Genomic DNA, 25753 nt, shown 5'->3' on the forward strand with positions numbered 1-25753 from the left:
CAAGAAGTGGAAATGTCATGGCGACCTGTCATCTGTTCTAAATTTAGCGACACGGGCGGCCCCAACAGCGAACCGAGACAGAAGTGCAGCCAAATGAGGGGAACTTGAAACAAGCCTTCTGTGGGCAGAGATACAAAGACTATTGTGAGAGATGCCAGACATCGCTAAGCTAGGACATGATGCAGTCTATGATATTGTACTCAGTAGAAACAATCAATGGATCAGGGTAATCTTCAATTGGGGTCAAAATTTGGTCTTTCATGATTACCGACCCCAAAAAGCACATATGACAATAGCGCGCCCGCTGTCAGCCTAATAAACCCAACATTTGATCTTTGATCAGCATCGCACATAAAAAAGAATCATCTCGCAAAACCACTCGGCTATGCAAGTCCCATCCCATCGCAAATCCCGCCAAGCAAACCTGCACCTCAATAGCGCCCTGCAGCCCAATCTAGCGTTCACCACGGCCAAGCATAGTGCGAAATGACTAACAACATCGCTAGTGCCTCTGGGAAATACACCTTGAACCGTCGTGGACTCCAACCCTCATCGTACGGCAGACGCTCTTCGCCAAAGACAGCACGCACATAGTCATCCGGGATGCCCTTCGTGACACCCTTCCCAAAGACACTTCGCAGAGCTGCCACTTCAGAACATGCAACGTAGTGTTCGAACTTGCCGAATTGCAGGTGTGGATTGTCCCTCTGCTGCTCATCATATCGGGCCTTTCGATACCTTCCCATGAGCGTGGTGTGAAACCTGCCTCCCTTTGCGGTTCGAAGGAATTGTTTGTAGAGGTCAGGGTCTAGGTGGATGCAGTCGCCCAATGCGCGGTCTTGACGGGTGATTGAGACGTCGTGTTCTAACGCATGAGGACGACCGACTTGATCGAGGTTGAGCACGGGGATCCCGTCTTGATTCACTTGACCTGGATCGCGTAGCCCAACTTGGGAGCTTCTTGGTGGTCCGTCTTTTGGGTCGTCGGAGTGAATTTGGAAGACGCGGCTTACGAGAACAGAGGCTATGTCTAGGCCTAGTCCGACATATCGAATGGCCGATTTCAACTCTGCAGCGGTGATGGATTTTCCGTCGCGCGCGATGTAGCCATGGTTGGCAAGAGAGTTAAGGACCGGGCACGGAGAGCGTAGGTCGTCTGGTCCCGCAGGATGGTACTGACCCTTATGGAGCTCCATTTTCAAGGATGAGGAGCGAAGGACGAGAGGAATTAGACAGGCATGCTTGCTTGCTTTCTATATGCATCATCATGACGGGAGGGGCCTGGAATGGTCAGCCTAGGCTGAGGAACGGGTGACTGCGGCGCCTCGATCACGAGCATCGCGGCCCCTGGAATACGACGTTCCTTCAAGCCAGGATTACATTCACGCATCAACCCTGGCAGTCCAGTCAAGGTCAGCTGGGTCTATTATACACTCATCTATGGTAACATCTCTTGAAGAACCCCAGCAGGTATCTTCAGGTGCATCTATCCACAAACTCCTCAAGCATCTTGTTCAACTCGTGCTCCCTCTCCCAGCCCAGCACATGGCCGCTGCCTTCAAAGACCTTCCATTGGATCCCATCACCGATCTCCTCGCGTATTATTTCCCCATGACGAAACGTCAGCATCAAGTCTCTAGTGCCATGGCACACGAAGATCCGCTCCCTCCCCACTTGATCACCCAGAGATTTGAGCTGCTCCGCTGACTTGTGATGGAAATAGCAAGCCAACACCTGCATCATGAATCCTTTCTTCGTATGCGCTTCGGTGTCCGCACGCTTATGCAGCATACTAGCAGCAAACCGATCACGCTTGGTCGGAAAGTTCATCGCCGGATCCTCGTACTCCGTGTCGGGTTCGGCGAGGAAGTCTTCGGGAAAGAGACTCCTTGCCATCCTCTCGAGCTCTATGTCGACATGGCGGGGAATGAACATGCCCGCCCGTTCACGCAGGTTTTCGAGGAATGGACCTGTCCGAACCAATCGCGGAGCGGTACAGCAGAGGGTCAAGCTCAATAAGCGATCGGGAATGAGCATTCCAATCTCTTGGGCGATCATGCCACCCATGCTAGCACCGATGACATGAATCGATCGTTTCGGAGGAGCAGCAAGATCGATCCAGCCCAGCGATGCGACCAGCTCCACCACATCTCGAGCCATCTCCGAAGTGGAATAATAGGCGACCGGCTTATCCGACCGGCCGACTCCACGGTTGTCAAAGACTAGACATGAATATTTCGAAGCGTGCTGATGACCAAAGTATTTGGTCTGACGCCTCCAGTCCTTAAGCGTTGCATTGAGACCCATTACCCACTGCGACCCATGTCAGTACTACCGCACATGAGGGTCATGGCATATGTTCATACTTACCACGAGCTTCACGGGGCCAGTGCCATGGATCTCATAGTTGATGTTCAGGGGCCCTCCTCGCCTTGTTTGCGCCACGATACATGATCCAGACGTTGTGGCGGAGAGGTCATAATTGATGGTGTTGTATGCGGAATGCTTGATGACTTCCTCGGCAAGGAGTGGTGCCATGTCTTCTAATTCTATCTGAGGTCTAAGCTGGGAGAGTTGTGATCCAGAAAAGGTGATCAGAGGGTATGGACGTGGACCATGTCAAAACCGGGCAGCTCCTCACATGCCGTTTTTCCTTTTCTTGGCAGGAGTCATCCGAGGCCGCCGTGTGATCCATTCTGTTCCTGTCGATGATCTCACTTCCCGCTTTGGGGTTGCTTGTGTTACCCATCAGCTGACTGGCGTCATCCTCGATGAGATATGTGCGGGGAATTTCTTTAACCTGCAATACATACATTTTAATCCGTTGCATCCGTATGGTTGGATAAAGGTGACTGCGACAATGGCAGATACGCTTCTGTGGCATTGACGTGCAATCTGGCGCTCAATAATCTGCACCCAGACGGCTACAGAACTAATATGTGCCTGGCTTATAATTTGTTTTTATACCAAGTATTGACCAATATCTCGACTTGACATCCTTGGTGTAGCTTTTTTTTTTTTTTTTATTCATTTATTCATTCAGCTACTAGCACCTTAGTAATGAATAATGAGTAGACAGTGCAGCGGAGATCTTTAAATTTCGTAACGTTATCACAGCTTATCAGTCCAGCTTCGACTCCAACACCATGCGGGGATGTCACTGACCCACCATCTCCAACTCGACAATTGCTTAACATCCCCTCTACTCCCTACTATCCCCACGAAGCATCAAGGAATACACAAAATTATTTTAAACCACAATGGCACCAACTCGCCGCGTCGCCGTCATTCAATGGAACATCAAAGTACACAATGCCTCTCCCCCACCCCGAATCTCCCCTCAGTCTAACAACCCCAGGACCTCGCCATCGACGAGAACCACCAAACAGCATGCGCCTACATCCGTGATGCCGCATCCCAAGGCGCTGAACTGGCCGTTCTCCCAGAGTACTACACCCCCTTCCTATCTCCCTCCTCAATTACACACTCACTCACAAATCCCAAAACCTAGATACCACCTAACCGGCTGGGCCCCCTCCAACCCAACCTGGACTGCCCTCGCCTCCAAAACAACTCCCTACCTCGAAGCATACCAATCTCTTGCCCGTGAACTCAACATCTGCATTGTCCCCGGTACCATCGTCGAACACCATGGCCCTTCCCCGACACAGCAACAACCACTCCTCTACAACACCGCCTACTTCATCTCCAACGACGGGAGTATCCTAGGCCACTACCGCAAGAAGAACATCTGGCATCCTGAACGGCCCTACCTCACCTCTTCCGGGAGTGATCCACATGAAGTATTCGATACACCGATCGGCAAGGTAGGGTTGCTTATTTGCTGGGATTTGGCGTTTCCGGAGGCCTTCCGGGAGTTGATTTGTAAGGGGGCGGAGATTGTGGTTATACCTACTTATTGTAAGATCCTCCATCTTCCCGTTAATTTTGAGGTAGTTCTATATGCTAATTGTTCTACGAAACAATAGGGAGCAAATACGACGCCTCCCCCGCTGCCCTTCAACACAACCCCAACTCCGAAGCATTATTCCTTGAAACGACGCTCACGGCGCGATGCTTTGAGAATACCTGCGGGATTATCTTCGCCAATGTGGCGAGGGGAAAGGAAGACGAGAGTGATCGGTTCTTGGGTCTGTCGAGGGTATGTTTGCCCATTGTGGGGACGGTGGGTGCTATGGGGGATGAGGAGGGCGTGATGGTGGTGGATATGGATATGGGGGTGGTGAGGATTGCGGAGGAGAATTATCGTGTTAGGGAGGATTTGGCTAAGGAGGGGTGGTATTATACGTATAGGCATCAGAGGTAATTCATGTAGACAGGATCAATATATACTTATATGGTCTATCTATCCAGATATAGCGTCCTTTTCCTTTCGTTCTTGCTTGCTTGTTTCTTCGAGCGAAGCAATGTTTTTGGCGCTTTTCTATCTTTCAGCCTGTGATCGCTTGATCGATCCTCGCCTTCAGGGAGCACCGATCCTCATGAACTCGCAACATCCTTCAAACCATCATCCACCCATCCTTGATGTCCGCTTCATAGCACAAATGACCGAAACACAAATACTCAACAGTATCAGGTAGAAAGACCACTATTGGCGGTAGCAAGTAGAACCAAGATATACACATCTTCCTTACACTGATCCGTCATATTCTCTATCCCTATTCTCCTCCTCTGCCCTATTTCAAATCCTCGATCATGCGCTCAATGAATGTTTCGCTGTGCCATCTGGCCTATACCTTCCCGTCAGTTAGCCTCTGTATCCTCACAAAAAAAAATAGAGTAATTTATGAAGTGGGATTAACTCACCTCATAGATAGTTTATTCCATTGATCCACCAGCGCAAACTAGACATTGACAATCCCCAAAGCGTCATCTAGAGAGTCCAAATGTAGCCTGTCATACTGTGGTTGCTACAGCCAAGCACAAAATATCCCGAAGGTAGGATTGTTTTCCGGCAGATGGAATCCTCATTGGCGCCCTGCAGATATATGCTTAATACTGTTCTGGTTATTTTCATGTCGAGGGACATTGCACGAGATAAGTATATATATATATATATATATAGGTATTGGAGATGGTGTAAGACATCCTACTAGTAGGGATTATCAGAGACAGTGAGCTGACAGGGAGATGGCTGATTTACTTACCTTGGTGCCATGCCACGCCAGGCCAGTATTACGTTGATACAGTTGTGATTGTAGTAGTACTAGGTGGAAGCATTGAGCTTCTGGTTCACACTGTTCTTACGTGTGCGCTATTTCTGTAACCCGCTTGCTAAGTACTTAGAACTTAGAGGCGCTGTCGCGGAACATCATGTTCATTTCATGTTGGTATTGGTGTATATATTATGAAGAGGAGTGAGCTGGAGAAAGTCGTAGTTATAATTTCTTGAACCCCAATGAGAAGAGGGAAGACAATCATGAGAGAGAGAACATATTTTAGGGGAGATGTCAAATATGAAGTAGAAAGTCAAGTCCTCAGCACCCAGGAGAGCGAGATGGGAAGATAGTTATATATACCTCTTCCACCCTGGTCGGTTCCCAGTGAATATAAACCCCCCTCTTTTTTGTTTTATTCACTTCATCTTTGTCTCATCCGTCACTCTCAAGGCTATCAAAGTACATCGTACGCTAAGATAGCTTCACAGCGTAGCACTAACCTGTATATCATCTGAGGTTTGGATACATCACCTACAGGACATTATCTGGGAAATTTTATAGTTAGTAGCTTTCCTACGGCTTAGTAATTGGTAAACCCCATTTCCTAAATGGCAATTTCCTTGCTCACGCAGGTGCCAGTGGCAATTCCCGGGGATGTCTGTCTCTCAGTATCTACTGTAACAGTACACTGAATCGATATTCCCACTAGATATGACAAATGCACAGAAGATGACTACTAGTAGGATGGACGAGGAATCAACAATGCTTATTGGTCCATAATGAATACATTTAGCTGTGAATAGGATCCACTGCGTTACAAGCTAGAGCTGATCTGGTATAGTGTCTTGCTGTCACATCAGTCATACTGAGTGACTGATAGTGAAACAGTCCAAATATCCATTAAATTCATTGTTGGGTGAACTTATTCTGATCGGGCTTGTTTCATGACTACTCTATATTTATTGTACTAAAGCATCGCCGCACAGCACTACTATACATCATGGCACTGACTGCTAAACTGCAACCGTCTGAATTCTAAAAGGGGAAAAAACCACAATCATCCACAATCATTAGGCGATACAAATTCGTGAAAATCTTGGTCAAACCTGTCGTCCAGTCTTACCACATGCGGCCGTGGAACCCTGGCATCAGAAGAAAGTATAAACATAAGGCATAAACTCCTCCGAGACAGAACCCCCATAACATAGGCCCCAGCATGATATCACTGAACGGGAACGCAACCGGGTGTATAGATCAAAACTAACCATCCAACAACGCCGTCCCTTATTGAACCTGGCTGACGATCTCGCTGGCCCGGGAAAGGCTCTCCACCATCTGCTGGCACTCTTTCCGCCGGCGGACCGTGTAGTCGCTTTCCTTCAGCAGGTCGTCCAGCTCGCTGTTGCGGTACATATTCTCGAGAAGCTCGCGCTGCATCTCATCCTTGGTGAACCTAAAACGGGGTCAGCGGTGGTCATGCGGACAAGGCGGAGGATACATACTGGACGAGAGTGTACATGATGGCCTTGGGCACCATATCAATCATGGTCCGCTTCACAATGTTAAAGTACGAAGTGATCAGGAGCTCTGTTGATTATTAGTATCCAGCCTCTCCATAGAGGAATTTCGCTGCACTTACTGACGACCTCAACCTCCACGCTCTCTCGCTCCGACAACGAGGCAGACGCCTTCAGGGTTGGCGGTGGCGGCTCCATGGCAGCCATCTTCTTCTTGTTCTTCGAAGCCCAGAAGCTGCCGAAGAACCCACCGGAGTTGGTGTTGTCCACAGGAACCTCAACCGACGGGCTGTTCGCCCGCGGGGGCAGAGGCTTGCCAGTCTTCGGGTCCACTTGAGTCGGCTTGCCTGCGGTTTGACGCTCGTTGACGATAGTCATGGCCTATTCAGTCAGTATATCGTAGGTATCGTAGGATGCCAGTGGGACTTACGCGGTGTCCGTTCAGGAAATCAGGGTGACCCGTGTTGATGTAGCACGCCTCCATGTTGACCAGGTCACGCACAAGCTTGTTGGTCGGCTCCATGGACTTCTTGAAGAAGCCAATAACAACCGCGTGGAATTTCTCCTTCAGCATGGGGTAGCGCCGGAACAGCGACTTGTTCAGGAGCTGACCCAGGATGCGGACAAGTTCGTCGTAGACCAACGAGATACACTTCAAGCTGGGGTCCTCCAGGCGCTTGATCTGCTGCTTCACGATCAATTCGAAAGCAGTGGTGCCCACAAACAGTGCTGGTGAAGGACCAGAGGAGTTGTAGAGGATGGTGCGAATATCAATGTCCTTCACGTGGTCGAATGGGTCGACGGCCTTGATACCGTTGGAGTAGAGCTCATGGAACACGAAGCTGATACGAGCACCGCCGGACAGCTCGATACTGGACAACTCCTGGTTGCTTCCCTCCAACACTGTGCGGTACTCGTTGCTGAACTCCGTGATGATGTTGAGGACGATATTAGCACTGTTTCCGAGCATCGAGTCACCGAGCTGTGACAGTTCCGAGGAGTACTTCTGAAGGGAGGACGAAATGCGCGCTTTGATATCGGGAAGGGTTTGCTTAATGTGCATCATAAGGATCTAGCAACGTCAGTTCAAGTTCTCAGACCACCATGTCAATGAAACGTACCAAGTTCAGTTTCCTGGCGAGATAAGGAGTTCCGCAGTACGATGACTTGTTGCGATAAGCCTTGTGACCCTCGAAGAAGTTCTTCTCGTGCTCCAGGGCGTATGCGATAGGCCGCTTGTTCTCAATATCACGCTGACCACGGTTGACGACCGGAACATAACCCAGACGCAGAGGGATAATCCTGCCCGCAAGAATATCCACAACATCGGTACCCTCATCCATCAAATCAACCTTGGTCAACACACCGATGGTGCGTTGACCCTCCGGGTCGACCTCCCGCGCCAGCTTCAGACCATCCGAGTTGGCCAGATCCTGGTTGGCGGACGTGACGGCCAGGATGATAGCGTTCGGCTTGCTGATGTACTTCAAAACCATGTCACGGATCTGACGCTCGATATCCTTGGGCTGATCACCCACGGGGACCTTGGTCAAACCGGGCAAGTCGACGAGTGTGAGGGTCAAGACATTAGGCGAGTAGATTCGCAGGTTGATAGGAGCGGGCGAGATACCGGCATTGCGACCGACCTTGGACTCGGTTTCGCGCACAATTTCCTCGCGGATCTTGTTGAAATCGTAGAACTTCTGGCCGGGGATGTGAAGAAACTCGCCGTACTCGTCAATGTTGGCCTCCTTATCCGTCGTCTCCAGGGCCTCCTCCTTCACACCGTTTGTTTGCGAACCAGCGGGCCTGTTGATAAGTTGCAGTACGAGGGGTCTCCGAGTGACAATTCCAGAACCACGAGGCAGGCTAGGCAACGACAAGAACACCGGTTAGGCTGCTGCGACCAGACAAGAAACGAAGGGACCATGTCAACCACTTACAAATCCCGGCCAACAATGTTCTCTAGAACGGAACTCTTTCCACTGGACTGCGAACCGACGACGGCAATCTGAGGCAGATCGATGGGGTTCTGAACCTAAATGGAACAGGCGGTGTCAGTTCGGCGGAGGGGCTGCGATGCAGGAGAGCTCCACGGGAGGGGATGACTTACTCCAACCGTCGCAAAGACATCCTGCAGCTTGTTCACCAGCGAGATCAAGCTGGGATCGTTGACGTTTATCCTGCGGGCACGATGAGGTCAGCCAGGCGAATCGGAGGTACAAGCATGAGAGGGACCAGGGGGTTGCGCACGAGAAGCCAGTAGTTGGGCTTGCCATGGCTGGCAACGAGGAATAGAGGATGGACGCTCCAAATTAATAAAGGCAGTAAATATAGAAGAAAGAAAGCAACAGTCTAGACAATGTCCGTAGAGCGATTGTCCGTTCAGGGGGGTGTAGACCAGAATGCGTGGAGGATGTTTGGGGGGGTGTGGATTGAAAGGGAAGAGGGAGAGCGAAGGCGGGAAGGGCCAAGTGGAGAGTTTCGCTTCGGTCCAGATCAGAGCAATCGATAGCAGCGATACGGCGGCCTACACTGCCTGTCTGCCTGCCAAAAACGATAAACGTTTACCCACCGAACCGGGACCCTGACAGTGGCAAATGGAAGGGCGACAAACGGGCTCCCGACTGTGGATGGAGGTACCCGATGGACCACACATTGGGAATCCCTACAATGAGAGCGAATGGGCAAGGCCGCGTCATGTGGATTTGGCCACCCAAAAGCGGCCAGACAATGTCTACTTCCAGCAAATGACTGAATGATGCTGCCTGACTGACTCACACACATCACAACTCTCCTAAGTAGTTACTTGAGTCTGACGTTCGATAAATGGAAGCTTCTCGAAACGGAAATTCTCCAAGGCAACGGCAATAACTACATATACTGGGAATTTGCTATGCTACAAGCTCGGGAATATAAAATAGACAGCACGCCTCCCCGGTCTAGCCCGGTGAATATGTCCTCCTCTACTCATCCGACACCGAAGCGAACCGCTCCGACATTTGCTGGAGGATCTTCTCGTACTGCAACACAGTTAGAATACACAATACTTAATAGCGGAGGCATCTGACTTACCTTCTCGGAGACTTCCGCCTCGTTGGTCGGCACCTCGAACTTCATGCCCCGAAGAGAGCTCTGAATGTCGGTGGTGGCGTCACGAACCTTGGACCAGTTCTGGCCCTGGGCAACCGCCTTCTGGGCTTCATCGTGGTAGCCCATGAACGCCTTCATCATGTACTCGGTCTTCCACAGCGGGCAGAACTGATCGTAGTCACTGTAACCGTTCTGCTGCAGGAAGTCATCCTTGACCATGGCGGCCACATCCAGGGTGATCTTGTCGGAGTCACCCAGAGCGGCCTTACCAACCAGCTGCACGACCTGGTCCAGATCCTCCGACTTGGTCAGAAGCTCCCTGACCTGGTCACGCAGGCGAGGGAACTCGGGGTGATGCTTTTCGTAGTACCGGTCCAGAACCGTCGTGTACTTGCTGTAAGAGATCGACGTGTTGATCGACGGGAAATGTTTACGCTGAGCCAACTTCTTGTCCAGACCCCAGAACACCTGGACAATACCCAGGGTACTACTGGTGACGGGATCCGAGAAGTCACCACCCGGAGGGCTGACGGCAGCGACAATACTGACACTGCCAATTCTCTCGGGGCTACCCAAGGCGTTACTCTTACCGGCACGCTCGTAGAAGGAAGCCAGCTTGGCACCCAGGTAGGCGGGGAAACCCTGGTCAGCCGGCATCTCTCCCAGACGACCGGAAATTTCACGAAGAGCCTCAGCCCAGCGGGAACTGGAGTCCGCCATCATAGCCACGTTCTTGCCCTGGTCACGGAAGTATTCGGCGATCGTAATACCGGTGTAGATGGACGCCTCACGGGCGGCGACAGGCATGTTAGAGGTGTTGGCGATCAGGCAGGTACGCTTCATGATAGGTTCTTTGCGGCCATCGACGTCAATGGAAAGCTATTGTTGCGATCGCTTGTTAGTCACTATATGTATGCTGTAGGATGGGGCACTAACTTCGGGGAAATCCATCAACACTTCAGCCATCTCGTTACCACGCTCACCACAACCGACGTAGACAATGATATCACTGTTGGAGAACTTGGAGACACTCTGGGAGATGACAGTCTTTCCACATCCGAAGGCACCAGGGATACAGACAGTACCACCCTGGACACTAGGGAACAGGGAGTCCAGCACTCGCTGACCGACAATGAAAGGTGCGTCTGACGAGAGCTTCTCGTTGACCGGTCTGGGCACACGGACAGGCCAGGTGTGCATCATGCTGTGTTCCGTCTTGACTCCATTGAACTCGATTTCCAGCAGCTTCTCCTCGACAGTGTAGCTTCCCGCCTCGGCTATGCGGGTGATGGTACCCCTCGCGCGGGGAGGGAGGATGATCTTGTGGTCGTTCACCAAGCTGTTCTCGAAAACGGTACCCCAGATGTCACCACCGGTGATGTGATCGCCGACCTTGTACTTGCCGGGCTTGAAGTCCCACTTCTTCTCACGATCCAGGGCGTTAACCGCGATACCACGGGGGATGTAGATACCCTTGGACTGGTCGGAGATCGCCTTCAGGGGCCGCTGAATTCCATCGTAAATCGTTTCCATCAAACCGGGGCCCAGCTCGACCGACAGGGGCTTTCCTGTCCGTGTCACGGGGTCGCCGACCGTCAAACCAGCTAGAGAAAGTGGCAGTTAGACAACGAGGTTGTGGGGAGCCCGGAGGGGTTGGCGGATGTACCTGTCTCCTCGTAGACCTGAATGGTGGCCTTATCGCCATCGATCCGAATGACTTCTCCGACCAGCTGGTCATGGCCGACACGGCACTACAGTCGATGCCCGGTGTTAGCGGTTAAGATTTGCAGATGCGTAAACCTAGAAGCGCAGTATCTGGCGGCGGGAAAACACATGGGGAAGCATACCAGTTCGTACATGGCACAGCCGATCATATGCTCGGCCACGACGACGGGACCGGAGACGGAGAAGACGGAACCATGTTGGCTCTCGCCAGCATCAGCGGAGGGGGCCATGGTGCGTGAAGCAGGGAGGTGAATGACAGGAGTGGACAGCGCGGGGGAGGGGGAGGGATGGATGGGGGAAGGAGGAGAAGAAGAGGAGGAGGAGGAGCTGTCGCTGCAGGATGATGAAGTGGGCGACACGGGGAGCGGTGGCAGTTGCGGGCTGTCTAGTCCAGGCGGTGATGACGACCTCGAACCGACTGGCTGTTCGTCTCCTTCGTGATGCGCTATCAAATCAAGCAGCGAGGGGCGTGCTTTGAGTCGTCGCACACCTAATCCTAGCATTCGCTCGGAAAAATCATAATATTAATACAATGTCTAGAAGATTGACAATTCGGAGGTATCAACTACTAGTGGCCCCTGATGAGCGATTGCCCGTGTGGTCCTTGCGGTATTGCGTGTTTACTCAGCCCGCCTTATCACAACGGTGCCGCTTCAGCTTCTTGGTCTCTCCACATCAAATGTTAAGCTACCAGCCATCATCATGTCCACCTCTCTACTACAAGATAAGTTGGGTGGGAAGCCCATAGTAACTGCTTCTGGGAACTCTTCAGTGGTTTGTAGGAGTTTGTTAGCCAACAAGAGGCTGCTTTCCATCGAAAAAGGCTTCTGACGATGGGAGCTTCATACCCTTCTCTAAGACGCTACACCGAACGCCCAAGTTACCCATCCCAAGGACTTCTCTACGCTCTGCGAAGTGAACTTTCCGTAGAACCATACGCTTTCACCAACAGTGGACTATTCCACATGAAACTCCTCGCGCATTCGAGGCCTCTTACGTCGTCTGCTTGCCTAACAAGCCATTGACAGGTTTCCGTTTTGATCCCATGGAAACTGCCCTCTATGGACCATTTTATTCGCCCGGGGATTAATTCATCGGAGGATCGAGAAATCTGTCCCTGATACAAGTAGAAGACAAGTGACGTGATGGCACTCCGCCAGATGTAGGTGAAAGATTTCAGGACACGCAAGTTCCATCATCTATCCTTCTTGCCCCAGTTGTTGTCCCTTCTACGACGCCTCGTATGTGCGAATCGACATAATGGATTCATCAAAAATCTGCACCTATTGGGACCATACGTTCGCATGGACGCCCCTTCATCAAACGAGGGAACAGTTGCGTTCAAAGATGCACACTTATGACAGGCTTGGGGATGAATGTATCGACCAGATCAACGATATCGGCCGTCAGGTAGTTAATCAAGACAGGCAAAATGATCCAGACAGGAAGTTACCCGATTTGGATGTGTACATCATGCTGAAGGATCACGCAAAAGATGATCCGAAGCTTAGTGAACTCTGGGCACAAGTCAACACAGTGCCGGACTGGGTTGAGTGGCAGCAGATCAAACGGGGACAGGAGGTGTTCTTCCGTTATGGGCTTCCCATCCTGAACGTGGTAAGTCTAGCATCTAATCTAGTGACAACTCCAAGCATAAGCACTGATAAATGCCAGCTGAACTTCGAAAGCCTCTTGGGCGGCATGTTAGTCACTCTCAGAAATTTCCACCAGGCTTCGACTTATTCCTACTTAGGGGCTCACCAAGTGTCGTTAAGGCCTTAACCTTATGTGGAGGCTTCAACCATATATATGTCGTGCGGAAGAGACTACTGGAGACCCTACAGTTTATCCTTCAAGTCTCTGAATCCGTTGACGCAATGAAGCCAGGCGGTGTCGGTAACATCTCATCCATCCGCGTTCGGCTGCTGCATGCTTATCTTCGCTCCTTGATTTGTGTTCGGGAAAGGTATGACAAGGAGAGGTACGGAGTCCCTATAAATGACCTTGACAGCCTCGCAACAATTAGCAGTTTCTCGTCTATCATCATCTGGCTTGGCCTCCCCCGGCAAGGTATTTGGCTCCGCAGGCAAGAGATGGACGACTACCTAGCTCTCTGGAGGCTGGTAGCCTACTACCTAGGGGTTCCAGACGAACCTTTTGCTAGCCAGCAAACCGCACGAGCGCTAATGGAGTCTCTCCTTGTATCGGAGGTAGATCCTATAAAAATTGGTAGAGTCCTAGCTCGTAATATACTCCGCGGCCTGGAGAACAAAGCCCCAGCGCATGCTTCAATGGGATTCATGGAGGCTATGGTTCGACGACTGAATGGGAAGCAACTCTCTGATAGCCTTCAAATCCCTCAGCCCACGCTGTACTATCGGGTTCTGATATACGGGTACTGCTTCTTTGTCATGGCGTTAGCATATGGCACCCGATTGTTTCCGAAGCTCGATCAGAGGTTTATCGCGGTACGTCCGTTCTCTCGTGGTGTGATCATTAGCGTGTGCACTGACTTGGGACAGTATCGTCGTCGATACTATTACACCATGATAACCGACCGAGAGAAAGGGCTTGGAGGCGAGTCGCTCTTTGACTTTGTATACAAGCCATCTCATGCAGGGCCGCTCTATAAAGCAGTGACGGTCAAGGAGGAAGAAAAGATTCCGAAAACATCGCGACGCGGCATTGAAGCACTGGCCCGAGTGGGTCTTGTGGCTGCATTTATTACTGTTGCGACTTTGCTCGGTGGGGGATTCTATGTGATTCGTATGGTGATGCGAGTATTCTCTCCAAAGATAAGATATTAATAGCATGGTATATCCGTGTGCGTTGTATACGTATACATCCGACCCGTTATCGTACCTTCATCGCCCCACTATGACGTTATTGACCCCAGAGAACTGAAACTGAAAGAGTAGCACACTCCCATTCAAACTACATCGAAACACAGCATAGATCCCTACAGCTGTGGTGTTCCTTACACAGCAAGGTATGAGACAACTTACTATCCCTTCTTATCACCACTACAGCATACCCACCACTACAAAAAAATACTACAAGTTCTACCCACCCTTAACTATGAATCAACTCAGTTCATATACAATCATTTCATTTCATTTCATATCATAATAGCAACCACAACAACAACATTATCACCGTCCCGCATCTCCATTCTCAAATAACTTCACTCGAGAAGCCGATAAGACGACAGTAGTGGATGTGTCCGTAGCCATCGAGAAAACCGATTTACTTCTGTACACACAAAACCCCATTAGCACATCACAACAATAGGTATGTATAGGAATGTCAAACATACTCCACACTCCTTGCAAGAGCACGACTGTCCACAAGTGCAGGAACTCGGTCCGCTGCAACCGCAAGTGTTTCCGGATCCGCAACCGCAGCCCATATTGAAGATATTAAATAAAGTTCGGGTAGGTAAGGTATAAAAGTTAAGTAGAGGTGGTTGGTCTGGTCTTGGGATGGTGCGATATCTTTGTCTTCTGAATGGTTGAATAAGACGAAATGAGAACCTTGGGGGTGAAAGCGTTCCAGCTATATATACGTAGCTTTGCTCTGCCGGATGGCGGGGTGGAGGGGAAGGAAGGTCTCGGTTGAGGGATAAAGTCATCATGAGGTCAGGTGCACCACACCCCTCCGCCGGCATAATTAGGGAAGCGGAGCGGAGCGGTTCGGGTTGGTTGAACTTATGTCATTATGAGATCGGGGAGGGTAGTGTTAGTCATTGGATGATGGGTAGGCCTCGGATATGATTTGTAGGGATAATACTATTTGTGAGACGGTGTTGGATAGGTTGAGAGAGGGTGTGGGTAGGTAGTAGTATAGTATACGGTGATAGGCAAGAGAACCTATTTGGCTGCTACTATCAAAGAAGCATGGTAGGTATGTGTCTAGGATATAGCGGTGCATATGTTTCTTTGACTCTGCACATCCCGTTTCGATGGTTACAGTGGCTGGTCTACTACGGTCTAGTTCCCAGTTGATGTCAGATCTGGCTGTTGCTGGTTTCGGCTCTAGCCTGGCCGTCACGGATTCTGTTCCCGTTAAATGGAATTCTAGGGGATAAGCTTAATTTTATGACACTAGTTGACTTTTCTGAGGTACTAGATTCCTATGCTGTTGGCCTGGGTTGCCGCATAATGGGGAACATACCAGTGTTCTGCACATTCTCATATTCACTGCACGACTCCACTGACTGGTTCCCACTAATTCAGATGCTCCCGTCCAGATACCACGCGGTCAGAAAGAGTGAACCGACCCCAGGGAGTTGTTTGTCTGAAGAATACCGGCCTCCTGGAACAAAGAACGTTGAAACGATGTAATCCCTGACCCGCGATTCCGACACCAGCCCAGAAATCCATACTTTCGGAGGAGTCGATCGTATCAAACTAAACCCCTGGCTAGATCCATCAACTGTTTATAGGCGCTATGTACCGTGAACATTGAACTCTATAGATAGCCATCTAACATGGAATAAGTGAAGGCCGTGATAACCGCCATGAATATGCGATAATCAGTTACTAGTGCGGAAAATAAGCGCCACCATCAAACACAGCGTTAGGCGGGCCTCAGCAGCAGGCAGGATGCGTCAAGTATGCCCCTGAAAGCCTCGTAAGTCACGTCTTTCGCTTAGAATACGGGTGTCTGAGGCCTAAATAATGCATTGGTACTTGACCAAAGCCGATACTTTCTTGAAAGCAGCGGTGAAGAACGCCGGGCACCTGTAGTGAACCTAGCAATGTATGGCATCTGGCACCGTTTCAGGTACTAGCAGCATCCACCAATCTGATTGACCCCCGAGTGCTAACAGGGGGTCTCCTTGTGCCCGAGCTTGGTTAGCTCAAAGGAGACATGAAGACAAATGTACTAAGAGGTGCTCATGCAACTGCGGGGGAACCTGGTCCCACACTTGAACAAACCATTTATTTGGCTGCCAGACCTCCCTACCCTAAGCTTCCTAACCCGGATAACCGCAGGCTTTAACTGTGGGTTCAGAAAATGCAGTGTTAGAGTCACGTCTGGAAGGTGTCGCACGGTCCTAGAGGCATTTATCTGGAACATGGTGATGCGCAAGGGAATTGCATCCGATGGAGTCTAATGAGGTCTGGGGCCTCCACACTCACCAACAGCGTCTAATCGACATACCCACTTGGGTCTTTTCCAGTGGTACCAAATGGCATGCCTCCACAGTGGGTTGCTTACTTAGTTGGGGTTGGGTACATGTCTTAGTAGGCTGTGGCGTTATTGGGCTGCATGGCATACCGTGCTGTAGTAGTTGCGAAGTCCGTGCCTCCATGGGTAGATGGTTAGAGTATGAGAGGAGATAAGGGAGTTTTAAGGGGGAGGATATTATAAGGTCCCTAAGCTTGGAGCGCCCCTGACACTGACATGGGAACAGCTCATTTGATGTGTTCCGAGTGGAATGTGCAGGTGATATAGACTAGATTAGGTGGCAGTGATGATCTGGGATCCAATCCCGCCAACCGTTGGGCCATGCCCCTTGGATAACCGCCGTTCAGTCCTGATAATCGGGGATGGTGTCATTATCGGAATTGCCCTTGTCAGCTGCTCTGGAACCGATCGGAGAAGAACTCAGGTGATGTGTGTGAATTGAAGATCAACCGGGTAGTTGGGGAACCCCATCTGTTCTACGATGTGCACCTTGAAGGCTTAGAGTGTCCAGGGGAGGGAAGATCACCGCGGGAAGAGACAAGAAAAAAGAAAAATATAAGAAAAACTTAAGAAGCGAGAAAAAGGAACAGACAGAAAGAGAGACAATCACAGCTGGAAAAGAACCCAAAGAGGATGAGTGCAGGAAAGCCACTGTTTTCTTCTTTTTCTGATAACCTTTGGTCAGTATCGTCATACGGTATTGTATCATCGTCATCATTAATCGTCAGGGTCGATAATTGTCTCGACTCATCAATGTAAACTCCTATGATACACTGTAGAGTCTGAAATGATCCCTGATCTGTACTGCAGACCATCGCGCTATTTGGACAAGGATCCAAAGGACAAAAGTAGAATTATCGATCGACACAGTAGGGCTCGGGCAGGGCGTGGTTGGAAGGGCGAAACCGCGCAGTGGGATTAATCGATGGGGGAGAGGATTGGATTGTCGGGACTGCTTGCTTGGCCCCACGGCCACCAGGAAAGAGTAAGACCAGCCGCCGATGTTGCTTCGACCTCAACTGAACTTCCGTTCTTCCAGCTTCCTGCTATCTACCACCTACTCTGCCCCCCCCCCCCCACGCTTGATTACCGGCCATACGCTCTCGCTTGACTCTGTTACTCTAAGTTCCCCTTCGACTCTACTTCGCTCATCCCTATCTGCTCCTGAACACAGTCTGTACCGCCTCTCCTACTCCTTGTCCTTCATTCCCGACAATCGGTCGTCTTTCCCCGGATCTGATCCTAGTCCGATAAGACCTCCGCCCGACGACTGCACGAACTACCCACCCAGTCCATCCATCTTACAGTGCAGGAGCTGACCAGAACCTGATACCTCAGAACCTCCACCGATATCTATTTCACCCAAGCCCAACACATTGATTGACCACCCAGTTGCTCAACGAGCTCCCACCCCGTGAAACGAGCCTCGGCGAGTATCAGTGACCCGCCGCTGATATAGGTCTGCTCTCCTGGTTCTCCTACAGAGCCAGGCGGAAGGGCAGATCTGAACGTTTTCGAACTGGCAGACAATCATCCCTTCTATATACCCTCCTCCGCCGCTCCCGACCACCCTGACCCTCCTATCCCCCGCCAATCTTCAGCGTCCCGTCCACTCACTTCCGCTCCGGGCGGCCCTTCCCCGTTTCTCCTCCAAAGACCGACAGCCAACTACAACTACGGTACAGTGGGCGCTCTCGGAAACCCGCATTCATCCTCTGCTCGTCGACGGCGCCGTAGCAGCACACCGGATACGCCCGAACACACTTTTGAGGGAACAGGAGGTTTCGCGGAGGATCGCACGGCAAGCGAGGCCAGGTCTCGAACATCCAGCAGTATTCAGTCACGCGCCCCATCAGAGGGCCCCGAACCGTACCCCAAGCGCAGGCGCCTGGCAAATATGCGCCCGGATGGCATTTCCAGTACAAACGGCTCCTCCCATACGTTGAATGGCTCAAATGCATCCCCGTCCCAGAAGACAGCTTTCGCCCACTCTCTGAACGGCCAAACGAGTTTCACAGCCTCCAACGGAGACGTACGCACGAATGGCTCTCAAAAGGCATCAGTCGGCCCTCCGTCATACTATGGTCATGACCGAGAAGAAGTTACCAGGATCTTGATTCAAGCCCTGTTTGACCTTGGCTATGATGGGGCCGCGACGCTTCTAAGCAAGGAGAGTGGGTATCAACTGGAGAGCCCAGCAGTTGCTACATTTAGAAATGCGGTGTTAGAGGGCCGATGGACCGAGGCGGAACATATACTGGTGCAATCATTCTATCCGGATCGAGGTGGTTGGAGGAGTAATACCGGCGAGCAAGCGACGAATCGGGAGAAGCTGGTTTTGGTGGAAGATGCTCAAAAGAACGAAATGCTTTTTTACCTGCGACAGCAAAAATTCCTCGAATTGTTGGAAGCCCGCGATTTGGCGGCGGCCCTAATAGTTTTGAGACATGAACTGACACCTCTGAACTATGACATAGGACGGTTACACGCCCTGTCCAGGTGAGCACACCATGCTGACAAGCTCTCGCGGCACCACCGTGAGTGAAACTGACTTTCATGCTAGTCTACTCATGTGCCCCCCGGAACATCTCCACGACCAGGCCGGCTGGGACGGTCCCATAAGCTCTTCTCGAGAACGTTTGTTATCGGAACTGTCTCGTGAGTCCCCAAACCCAGCGTTCGGAGCTGTAACGCCGCATACCGCTAACAACCTAGCAGGGTCAATATCGCCCTCTGTAATGATCCCGGACAATCGTCTTGCTATTCTGCTGGATCACGTCAAACAAACACAGATCAACCAGTGCTTATACCATAACTCCGCATCACCACCTTCATTATATTCAGATCACATGTGTGATCGCAAAGACTTTCCTTTGCGGACCGGGATTGAGTTGAACCAGCATTCCGACGAGGTATGGTGGTGCCAGTTCTCCAACGACGGGACGAAGCTGGTCACTGCCAGCAAAGATCAGACGGTAATCATTTACGAAACCAGCACCTTCTCTGTGATACAGAAGCTCTTGGGTCATGAGGATGGTGTTGCACAGTGTGCATGGAGCCCGGATGACTCGAAGATCATTACCTGTTCTCAGGACAAGACCGCCCGCGTGTGGAGCGTTGAGGTACAGTGACCCCTTTTCGTGTTCGAGGACGGTGTTTGTGCTGACAATTGGCAAAGACTGGTCGTTGCCTTCTGACCATCAATCACCACCGTCATCCCGTGACAGCTGCGGCGTGGGCTCCTGATGGCGAGTCTTTCGTAACGGCGGCTCTGGACGTGAGCTCGCAACTCTGTCATTGGGGCATGCGTGGACAGACCCTATACATGTGGCCGGAAGGCTTCCGCGTCCAAGACTGTGCTATCACGCCCGATGGCCGGAGACTTATCGCGGCAGACCTCGATCAGAAGGTCCACGTCTACAACCTTGCGACCCGCGATGAAGAATACTGTCTAGCCCTGAAAAGCAAGCCAACCTCCGTCGCTGTTAGCAGGGACTCCCGTCACATGTTGATCAACTCCGCCGACGGACAAATACAGCTTGTTGACATCAACACCACAGACGTTGTGCGTCGATTTTCAGGGCAGAAACAAGGGCATTTCGTCATTCGCAGTGTTTTTGGTGGTGCGGCGGAAAACTTTATTGTCAGTGGAAGTGAAGGTGAGCATCATTCGAACACACATTCTCACCTTCTTTGGTTAATGTGTTTCTAGATTCTCGTGTTTATATCTTCCACAAAGAAGCTGGCACACTTGTAGAGGCATTAGAGGGGCACGTACGAGGATGTGTAAATTCCATGTCCTGGAATCCTCGAGACCCAGGAATGTTTGCTTCTGCTGGCGACGACTGCTTGGTTAGAATGTGAGCACCGGCCCGTCAATTCCTCCCTCCACCCAGATAGTCTTTTGACTGACAGTTCTCTAGTTGGACACGTGAACGTGACATACGACCGAATGTTTCAGCGGGCAAGCACAGGGCAGTATCAACAAGTGGTTTCACTCGCACTAGCGCTCTGCGTTCAACATCAAGCTTCAATTAGTGCTCCCGTTTCAGGAGTAGCAGGCAATCCCATATAGTCTATACATACTTGGAAGCAGCTCCAGCTTAAACATCCCTCGCATTCACTCCATCCGCTTTCTCCCTCATCTCTACTCCGAACCCAACTGCTCCCGTTTATTCACTCCACCCTGCATATACGCATTTTTGCTGGCTCATCGTCAGTGATCCATTTAATACAGGTTGCAGGCGCCGCTGCTTTTGGTACAGATCAATATATGCTTTGCATCAATTTCACTTTTCTCTTTCTTTTCCTTCCGCACATTCATCATTACCATCCCCGGCGCGCCTGCCATCAGTGCCGTAATAAGCCACTGCACCAAGGCATGGCGTCCCTATCCATTATATCATATTCCATCCCACCCCATATTCTTACATATTATAAAGACTTCAACGTTTACGGTTAATGGTCTGTTTGTCATTGTCGTTACTGTCCACCCTTTGGGTCGTGAATCATGCCAGGTTTTCAGGGACTACTTAGGAGTGTGCTTTGGTGTCATGTTCCCGTTTGTTTCTTTGTGCGTTGCGTATCGGAGTCCTCTCTGCTTTTGTGCTCAAGAGGTCATCGAGTTCATGTTTGCTTCTCGTTACCCCTGCTTCGCTTTCTCTCTCTCTCTCTCTCTCTCTCCTTTCTCTGTATCTTCTGAGGTTGGAAAGTTGGCTGGTGGTAGCGGTAGTAGAGTATGCATCTGATAATCGAAATATTTGCTTGGGTACTATCGACTGATTGATTTATCTACTCATGTGGTGATTGTAGACTAGAACGGGCAAGTACTACTAGTACTGGATACTTGCAAGAGAGAGCGGGATGGGATAAAATGGATATGGATAAATGTACTTTTGAGGGATGTAAATATGGCCAGTCAGACTAGTATAAACAGACCACACAAGACTCTTGAACGTTGATATTTCCACTCGATCGTAATAATAATAGTAAACTCCAAACATAGTATGTAAACCCCGGAACAATTCAAACGCCAGAAGGAATATTCAAAAAATAGATGAAAAGGGTAGAACGTGGCCAGCCTGACTGGACTGGATCCACGCCGCTGGATTGAGTGACATTGGCGTCGTAGACAATTCATCTACTCGAACAACACTGGAATGCTGTCAGATGCGTGGTTGGTACACTGTAAAAACGTGATAGTGGACTAACCAATTTGATAATTTTCCCATTTCCTCCACGCGATTCTCCGCCCCTTCACGATGTTCTGGGCCATTTTGTCCACCTTGTTGATTTGTATACGGAGGAGCGAGGTATTGGTTATCTTAGGATGCGCGAGCTTGATGCCAGGTGATGACTCTTAGGTGACCATAGTTAAGAATAGATTGGTCGATACGCTAGGCATAATTATATCGCTTATGACAGAAGATCGGCAACTAGAAAATTAGGTTAGCTATATCTGAGCTTCGTGATGTAGATTAGGTTTAACATACCATTCATGGGCATCTCGTCAATCTGAGTGGAGTAGTAAAGTTCAATGTCACGGAGGATGCGCACGTCATCGCTGGTGACGAAGTTGATGGCAACACCCTTACGTCCGAAACGACCACTACGACCGATACGGTGGATGTAGTTTTCACGGTTGGTGGGCAGATCGTAGTTGATGACCAGGGACACCTGCTGCACGTCGATACCACGAGCCCAGACATCGGTGGAGATAAGCACACGGGAGTTACCCTGGCGGAAATCTTGCATAATGCTGTCACGCTCCTTCTGGGGCATTTCACCGTGCATGCTGGACACAGTAAAGTTGGCTTCGCGCATCTTGTCGGTGAGCCAGTCGACCTTGCGACGGGTGTTGCAGAAGATGACCGCCTGGGTGATCGTCAAGGTATCGTAAAGGTCGCAAAGGGTATCGAACTTCCACTCCTCCTTCTCCACCGCAATGAAGTACTGCTTAATGCCTTCAAGGGTCAATTCGTCACGCTTGACCAGGACACGCACGGGGTCGGTCATGAACTTGGTGGTCATATCGAGCACGTCATAGGGGAGGGTAGCGGAAACGACAACGACTTGGGTGGCAGGAGGAAGATAGCGGTAGACGTCGTAAATCTGTTCACGGAATCCACGGTTGAGGAGTTCGTCGGCTTCATCGAGAACCAGCATCTTGATGTGACGGGTGCGCAGATGGCGTCTGCGAATCATATCGGCGACTCTGCCCGGGGTGCCCGAAACAACATGCTGACCGTAGTCGAGCTTCCTAATATCCTCTCCGATATTCGTGCCTCCGATGCAAGCGTGGCATTGGACGTTCATGTAATCACCGAGGGCCATAATGACGGACTGAATCTGGGTGGCAAGTTCACGAGTGGGGGAAAGGACGAGAGCTGTCAGGTGTGAGAATACAACCACCACTTGCAATTAAGCGCATATTACATACCCTGAGATTCGCGGACGACAGTATCGATGACCTGGAGGATACTGATCGAGAAGGTAGCGGTCTTACCAGTACCGGATTGCGCCTGGGCAATGGTATCGCGACCTTTGCAGATCTGAACAATGGCACGGGACTGGACAGCCGACGGAGACTCATAACCATAAGCGTAAATACCACGGAGAAGGCTCTCCTTCAAGTGCATGTCCTCGAAGGTAGGAGCAACAGTGACCTCCTTCGAGGTGTTGAACTCCATGCGGTCTAGTTTTGCGCAGTTAGTATACAGGCGTGAATGACAGTTGGGAACTTTGAGGTCCTACCATCAGCGCGTCTGTCAATTCCGTCCGCCATGTTGAATACACCAGGTCTGTAATTTGAAGCAAGAGGATGAAGGAAAACAGAATCAAGTCAGTGGAGGAGGGGAGCTGGCCTGGTGGAGTAGCAGAAGAATCGCCCAGCTTCTGCGGCGCGACTTTTCGTTGCGACCGAGGCCTCACCGCCCGCCGCACGTGACGATAGCTCGCCGCAAAGCTCTCTTGGATGGCGATGAGATGCCCGCTTCCATCCCCGATCTTCAGAAGTCCTTTAATCTGCAGAAGACAGGTAGAGCCTTGTGTGCGCAACAAAAATGATTTTCGAAGAGCAAAGGTTCATCCACGAGGACCTTGAGCGCCTGGAGCAGGCGATTGCCGACCGCGTCGCCGAAGAGCCTCGTAATGTAAGTAACCCATCAGTCTCTATCTCGTCGCTCTCTGCTAACTTACTCTTTTACTTTCAGATACGGGATCGCCTGGCTCGTGACCACGAAGTCGCACATTTTTTGAAGCGTATCGAAGACCAGTCCAAGAGGTTACTCGACATCTACAAGGATGCGGACGGCGCGCGTGAGAAGGAAATCCAAACCATCTCAACCGGCGATCAATTCGAGGAATTCTACAAGCAACTGGATGAGATTAAGGACTTTCACAGGCGCTATCCTAATGAACCAGTCGAAAACCTTGAGCGGGCTTATAAGCGCCGTCAGCCTGGAGAGGGCGAAGTAACGGGAATGGAGATCGACAATCTGTTCACTGGTGAAGAGGGTTATGGGCAATTTCTGGACCTCACGACATTGCACGAAGACTACCTGAACTTGCCTGGGGTAAAACGGCTCTCATATGTACAGTATCTCGACATCTTCGATGCGTTTACTCCTCCACAACTTCCGATCAAGCGAAACAATAAGCTTTCCGATCGGTATTTCAAATATGTCGGCGAACTCGCAAACTACTTGGAAAGCTTCATTAAGAAGGTGAAGCCGTTGCAAGATCTGGACAAACTTTTTGCTAGCTTTGATGAGGAGTTCGAAAGGCAGTGGGCGGCGAACGAGGTCCCTGGTTGGACAGAGGAGGCTGCTCAGAACGGTACCCAGGGTCCGAAGACCGAGGGCTCCGGAGAAGGTATCTGGTGTGCTGACTGCGAGAGGGAGTTCAAGAATGAGAATGTCTACAAGAACCACCTGACAGGAAAGAAGCATATCCGGGCCGCTGAAGCACGCAAAACCGCCGGGGATGACGCAAAGCCAGCAGCCCCTGCGACAAACGGCACATCATCCGTGGCTCATAGACTCAAGGAACGTGCAGTCGCAGAGAGAGAACATCGGGTGCGTTCTTTGACGCAGGTACTGCAGCCCGAGCGTCAAGCAACGAGGTTCAATGTCGAGCGGAGACAGGGTATGACTGAACGGGAGCGCCAGATGGAACTTGAAGCTCTGCTTAATGAGTCCGAAAACCCTGGCGGTGATCGTGCTGGCGATCAATCTGACGAGGACGACGAAGATCGAATCTACAATCCCCTCAAGCTGCCACTTGCTTGGGATGGCAAGCCAATTCCTTACTGGCTTTACAAGCTGCACGGCCTTGGGGTGGAGTATCCTTGCGAGATCTGCGGTAACTTTGTTTATATGGGTCGTCGTGCGTTTGACAAGCACTTCTCGGAGGCTCTACATATCTTTGGTTTGAAGTGTCTTGGAATCACTTCCAATACCAACCTTTTCCGTGAGATCACTCGGATTGAGGATGCAATCAGGCTTTGGGAGAAGCTAGAGCAGGACCGCAAGAAGGACAGAGATAACCGCGACAATGTGGTACAGATGGAGGATGCTGAAGGCAATGTGATGCCGGAGAGGATCTACCTTGAGTACGTGCCCCCAACAATCCCGCGACCTATTGGAACTTTTACTAATGATTACCAGTCTGCAAAAGCAAGGTATCCTATAATCGGCGACCCGGGTCAACCTTTCTTCATGTTTTTTTGCATTGCCTTTCGCCATATTTCATATTGAAAAGCCTGGAGTTTGGTGGGTGTCCTTTCTCGAATTTCTTTAATGCTGCGTGGTCACTGGGATAGTGTTGGTTGGGAATGGCTGTATCAAAGCAAAGTGAAGACTAGACAGCTTTGCTTTTATGTATTCTACACCCCAAGAATATTACGATATCATCATCGGAGAAATTAGGAGCCAAAATCTCAATATGATCCCAACTTTGGCTCGTATCACGTGGTTTCGCGTCCCGTTCGCGTAGCTCCCAGTTCAACTTTTGTGCCCCGCGTCTTCCCCCAGTCTCACTTGCTTC

At 50.7% G+C, this 25753-nt stretch overlaps 10 protein-coding genes across 10 annotated transcripts; 4 read left to right on the forward strand and 6 right to left on the reverse strand.

Moving 5' to 3' along the window:
- Positions 1-34: 34 nt before the first annotated feature.
- BO79DRAFT_211074 (putative peroxidase) lies at positions 35-1226 on the reverse strand. The gene has a single exon (XM_025682941.1). The coding sequence runs from the start codon at positions 1194-1196 to the stop codon at positions 462-464; it is 735 nt and encodes a 244-aa protein (XP_025535794.1). The 5' UTR covers positions 1197-1226; the 3' UTR covers positions 35-461.
- A 31-nt stretch (positions 1227-1257) lies between these two features.
- On the reverse strand, positions 1258-2579 carry BO79DRAFT_211075 (alpha/beta fold hydrolase). Its single transcript, XM_025682942.1, has one exon. The coding sequence runs from the start codon at positions 2158-2160 to the stop codon at positions 1477-1479; it is 684 nt and encodes a 227-aa protein (XP_025535795.1). The 5' UTR covers positions 2161-2579; the 3' UTR covers positions 1258-1476.
- A 653-nt stretch (positions 2580-3232) lies between these two features.
- On the forward strand, positions 3233-4327 carry BO79DRAFT_201812 (carbon-nitrogen hydrolase family protein; the record flags this gene model as incomplete). Its single annotated transcript, XM_025681608.1, has 4 exons — positions 3233-3305; positions 3359-3447; positions 3512-3921; positions 3990-4327. Exons 1-4 carry the CDS (start codon positions 3261-3263, stop codon positions 4325-4327), a joined length of 882 nt encoding a protein of 293 aa, XP_025535796.1. The 5' UTR covers positions 3233-3260.
- Positions 4328-6115: 1788 nt separating this feature from the next.
- Positions 6116-9157, reverse strand: BO79DRAFT_201815 (dynamin-like GTPase vpsA). The gene is made up of 8 exons (XM_025681609.1): positions 8951-9157; positions 8811-8880; positions 8641-8735; positions 7819-8566; positions 7128-7769; positions 6820-7078; positions 6683-6767; positions 6116-6633 (listed from the first exon to the last, which is right to left on the reverse strand). The coding sequence occupies exons 1-8, from the start codon at positions 8974-8976 to the stop codon at positions 6465-6467; spliced, it is 2094 nt and encodes a 697-aa protein (XP_025535797.1). The 5' UTR covers positions 8977-9157; the 3' UTR covers positions 6116-6464.
- Positions 9158-9663: 506 nt separating this feature from the next.
- Positions 9664-11745, reverse strand: BO79DRAFT_157002 (H(+)-transporting V1 sector ATPase subunit A; the record flags this gene model as incomplete). Its single annotated transcript, XM_025678840.1, has 5 exons — positions 9664-9720; positions 9773-10669; positions 10727-11394; positions 11457-11541; positions 11638-11745. 5 exons carry the CDS (start codon positions 11743-11745, stop codon positions 9664-9666), a joined length of 1815 nt encoding a protein of 604 aa, XP_025535798.1.
- A 1030-nt stretch (positions 11746-12775) lies between these two features.
- BO79DRAFT_231893 (oxygenase MpaB family protein) lies at positions 12776-14322 on the forward strand (the record flags this gene model as incomplete). Its single annotated transcript, XM_025684188.1, has 4 exons — positions 12776-13132; positions 13190-13218; positions 13269-13983; positions 14038-14322. 4 exons carry the CDS (start codon positions 12776-12778, stop codon positions 14320-14322), a joined length of 1386 nt encoding a protein of 461 aa, XP_025535799.1.
- Positions 14323-18605: 4283 nt separating this feature from the next.
- Positions 18606-20746, forward strand: BO79DRAFT_157141 (WD40 repeat-like protein; the record flags this gene model as incomplete). The annotated part of the gene is made up of 5 exons (XM_025678850.1): positions 18606-19201; positions 19230-19830; positions 19887-20367; positions 20421-20568; positions 20632-20746. 5 exons carry the CDS (start codon positions 18606-18608, stop codon positions 20744-20746), a joined length of 1941 nt encoding a protein of 646 aa, XP_025535800.1.
- Positions 20747-21585: 839 nt separating this feature from the next.
- BO79DRAFT_49776 (uncharacterized protein) lies at positions 21586-22014 on the reverse strand. Its single transcript, XM_025689341.1, has 2 exons — positions 21920-22014; positions 21586-21862 (listed from the first exon to the last, which is right to left on the reverse strand). Exon 2 carries the CDS (start codon positions 21846-21848, stop codon positions 21627-21629), a length of 222 nt encoding a protein of 73 aa, XP_025535801.1. The 5' UTR covers positions 21849-21862; positions 21920-22014; the 3' UTR covers positions 21586-21626.
- Positions 22015-23568, reverse strand: BO79DRAFT_49775 (ATP-dependent RNA helicase eIF4A). The gene is made up of 4 exons (XM_025689340.1): positions 23462-23568; positions 23148-23402; positions 22201-23094; positions 22015-22143 (listed from the first exon to the last, which is right to left on the reverse strand). The coding sequence occupies exons 1-4, from the start codon at positions 23490-23492 to the stop codon at positions 22124-22126; spliced, it is 1200 nt and encodes a 399-aa protein (XP_025535802.1). The 5' UTR covers positions 23493-23568; the 3' UTR covers positions 22015-22123.
- Positions 23569-23733: 165 nt separating this feature from the next.
- Positions 23734-25636, forward strand: BO79DRAFT_247820 (SF3a splicing factor complex subunit PRP9). The gene is made up of 3 exons (XM_025685672.1): positions 23734-23859; positions 23920-25319; positions 25375-25636. The coding sequence occupies exons 1-3, from the start codon at positions 23770-23772 to the stop codon at positions 25397-25399; spliced, it is 1515 nt and encodes a 504-aa protein (XP_025535803.1). The 5' UTR covers positions 23734-23769; the 3' UTR covers positions 25400-25636.
- The last annotated feature ends 117 nt before the right edge of the window (positions 25637-25753 follow it).

Source organism: Aspergillus costaricaensis, assembly GCF_003184835.1.
Source record: "Aspergillus costaricaensis CBS 115574 unplaced genomic scaffold BO79scaffold_35, whole genome shotgun sequence".
Taxonomy (NCBI): Eukaryota; Fungi; Ascomycota; class Eurotiomycetes; order Eurotiales; family Aspergillaceae; genus Aspergillus; species Aspergillus costaricensis.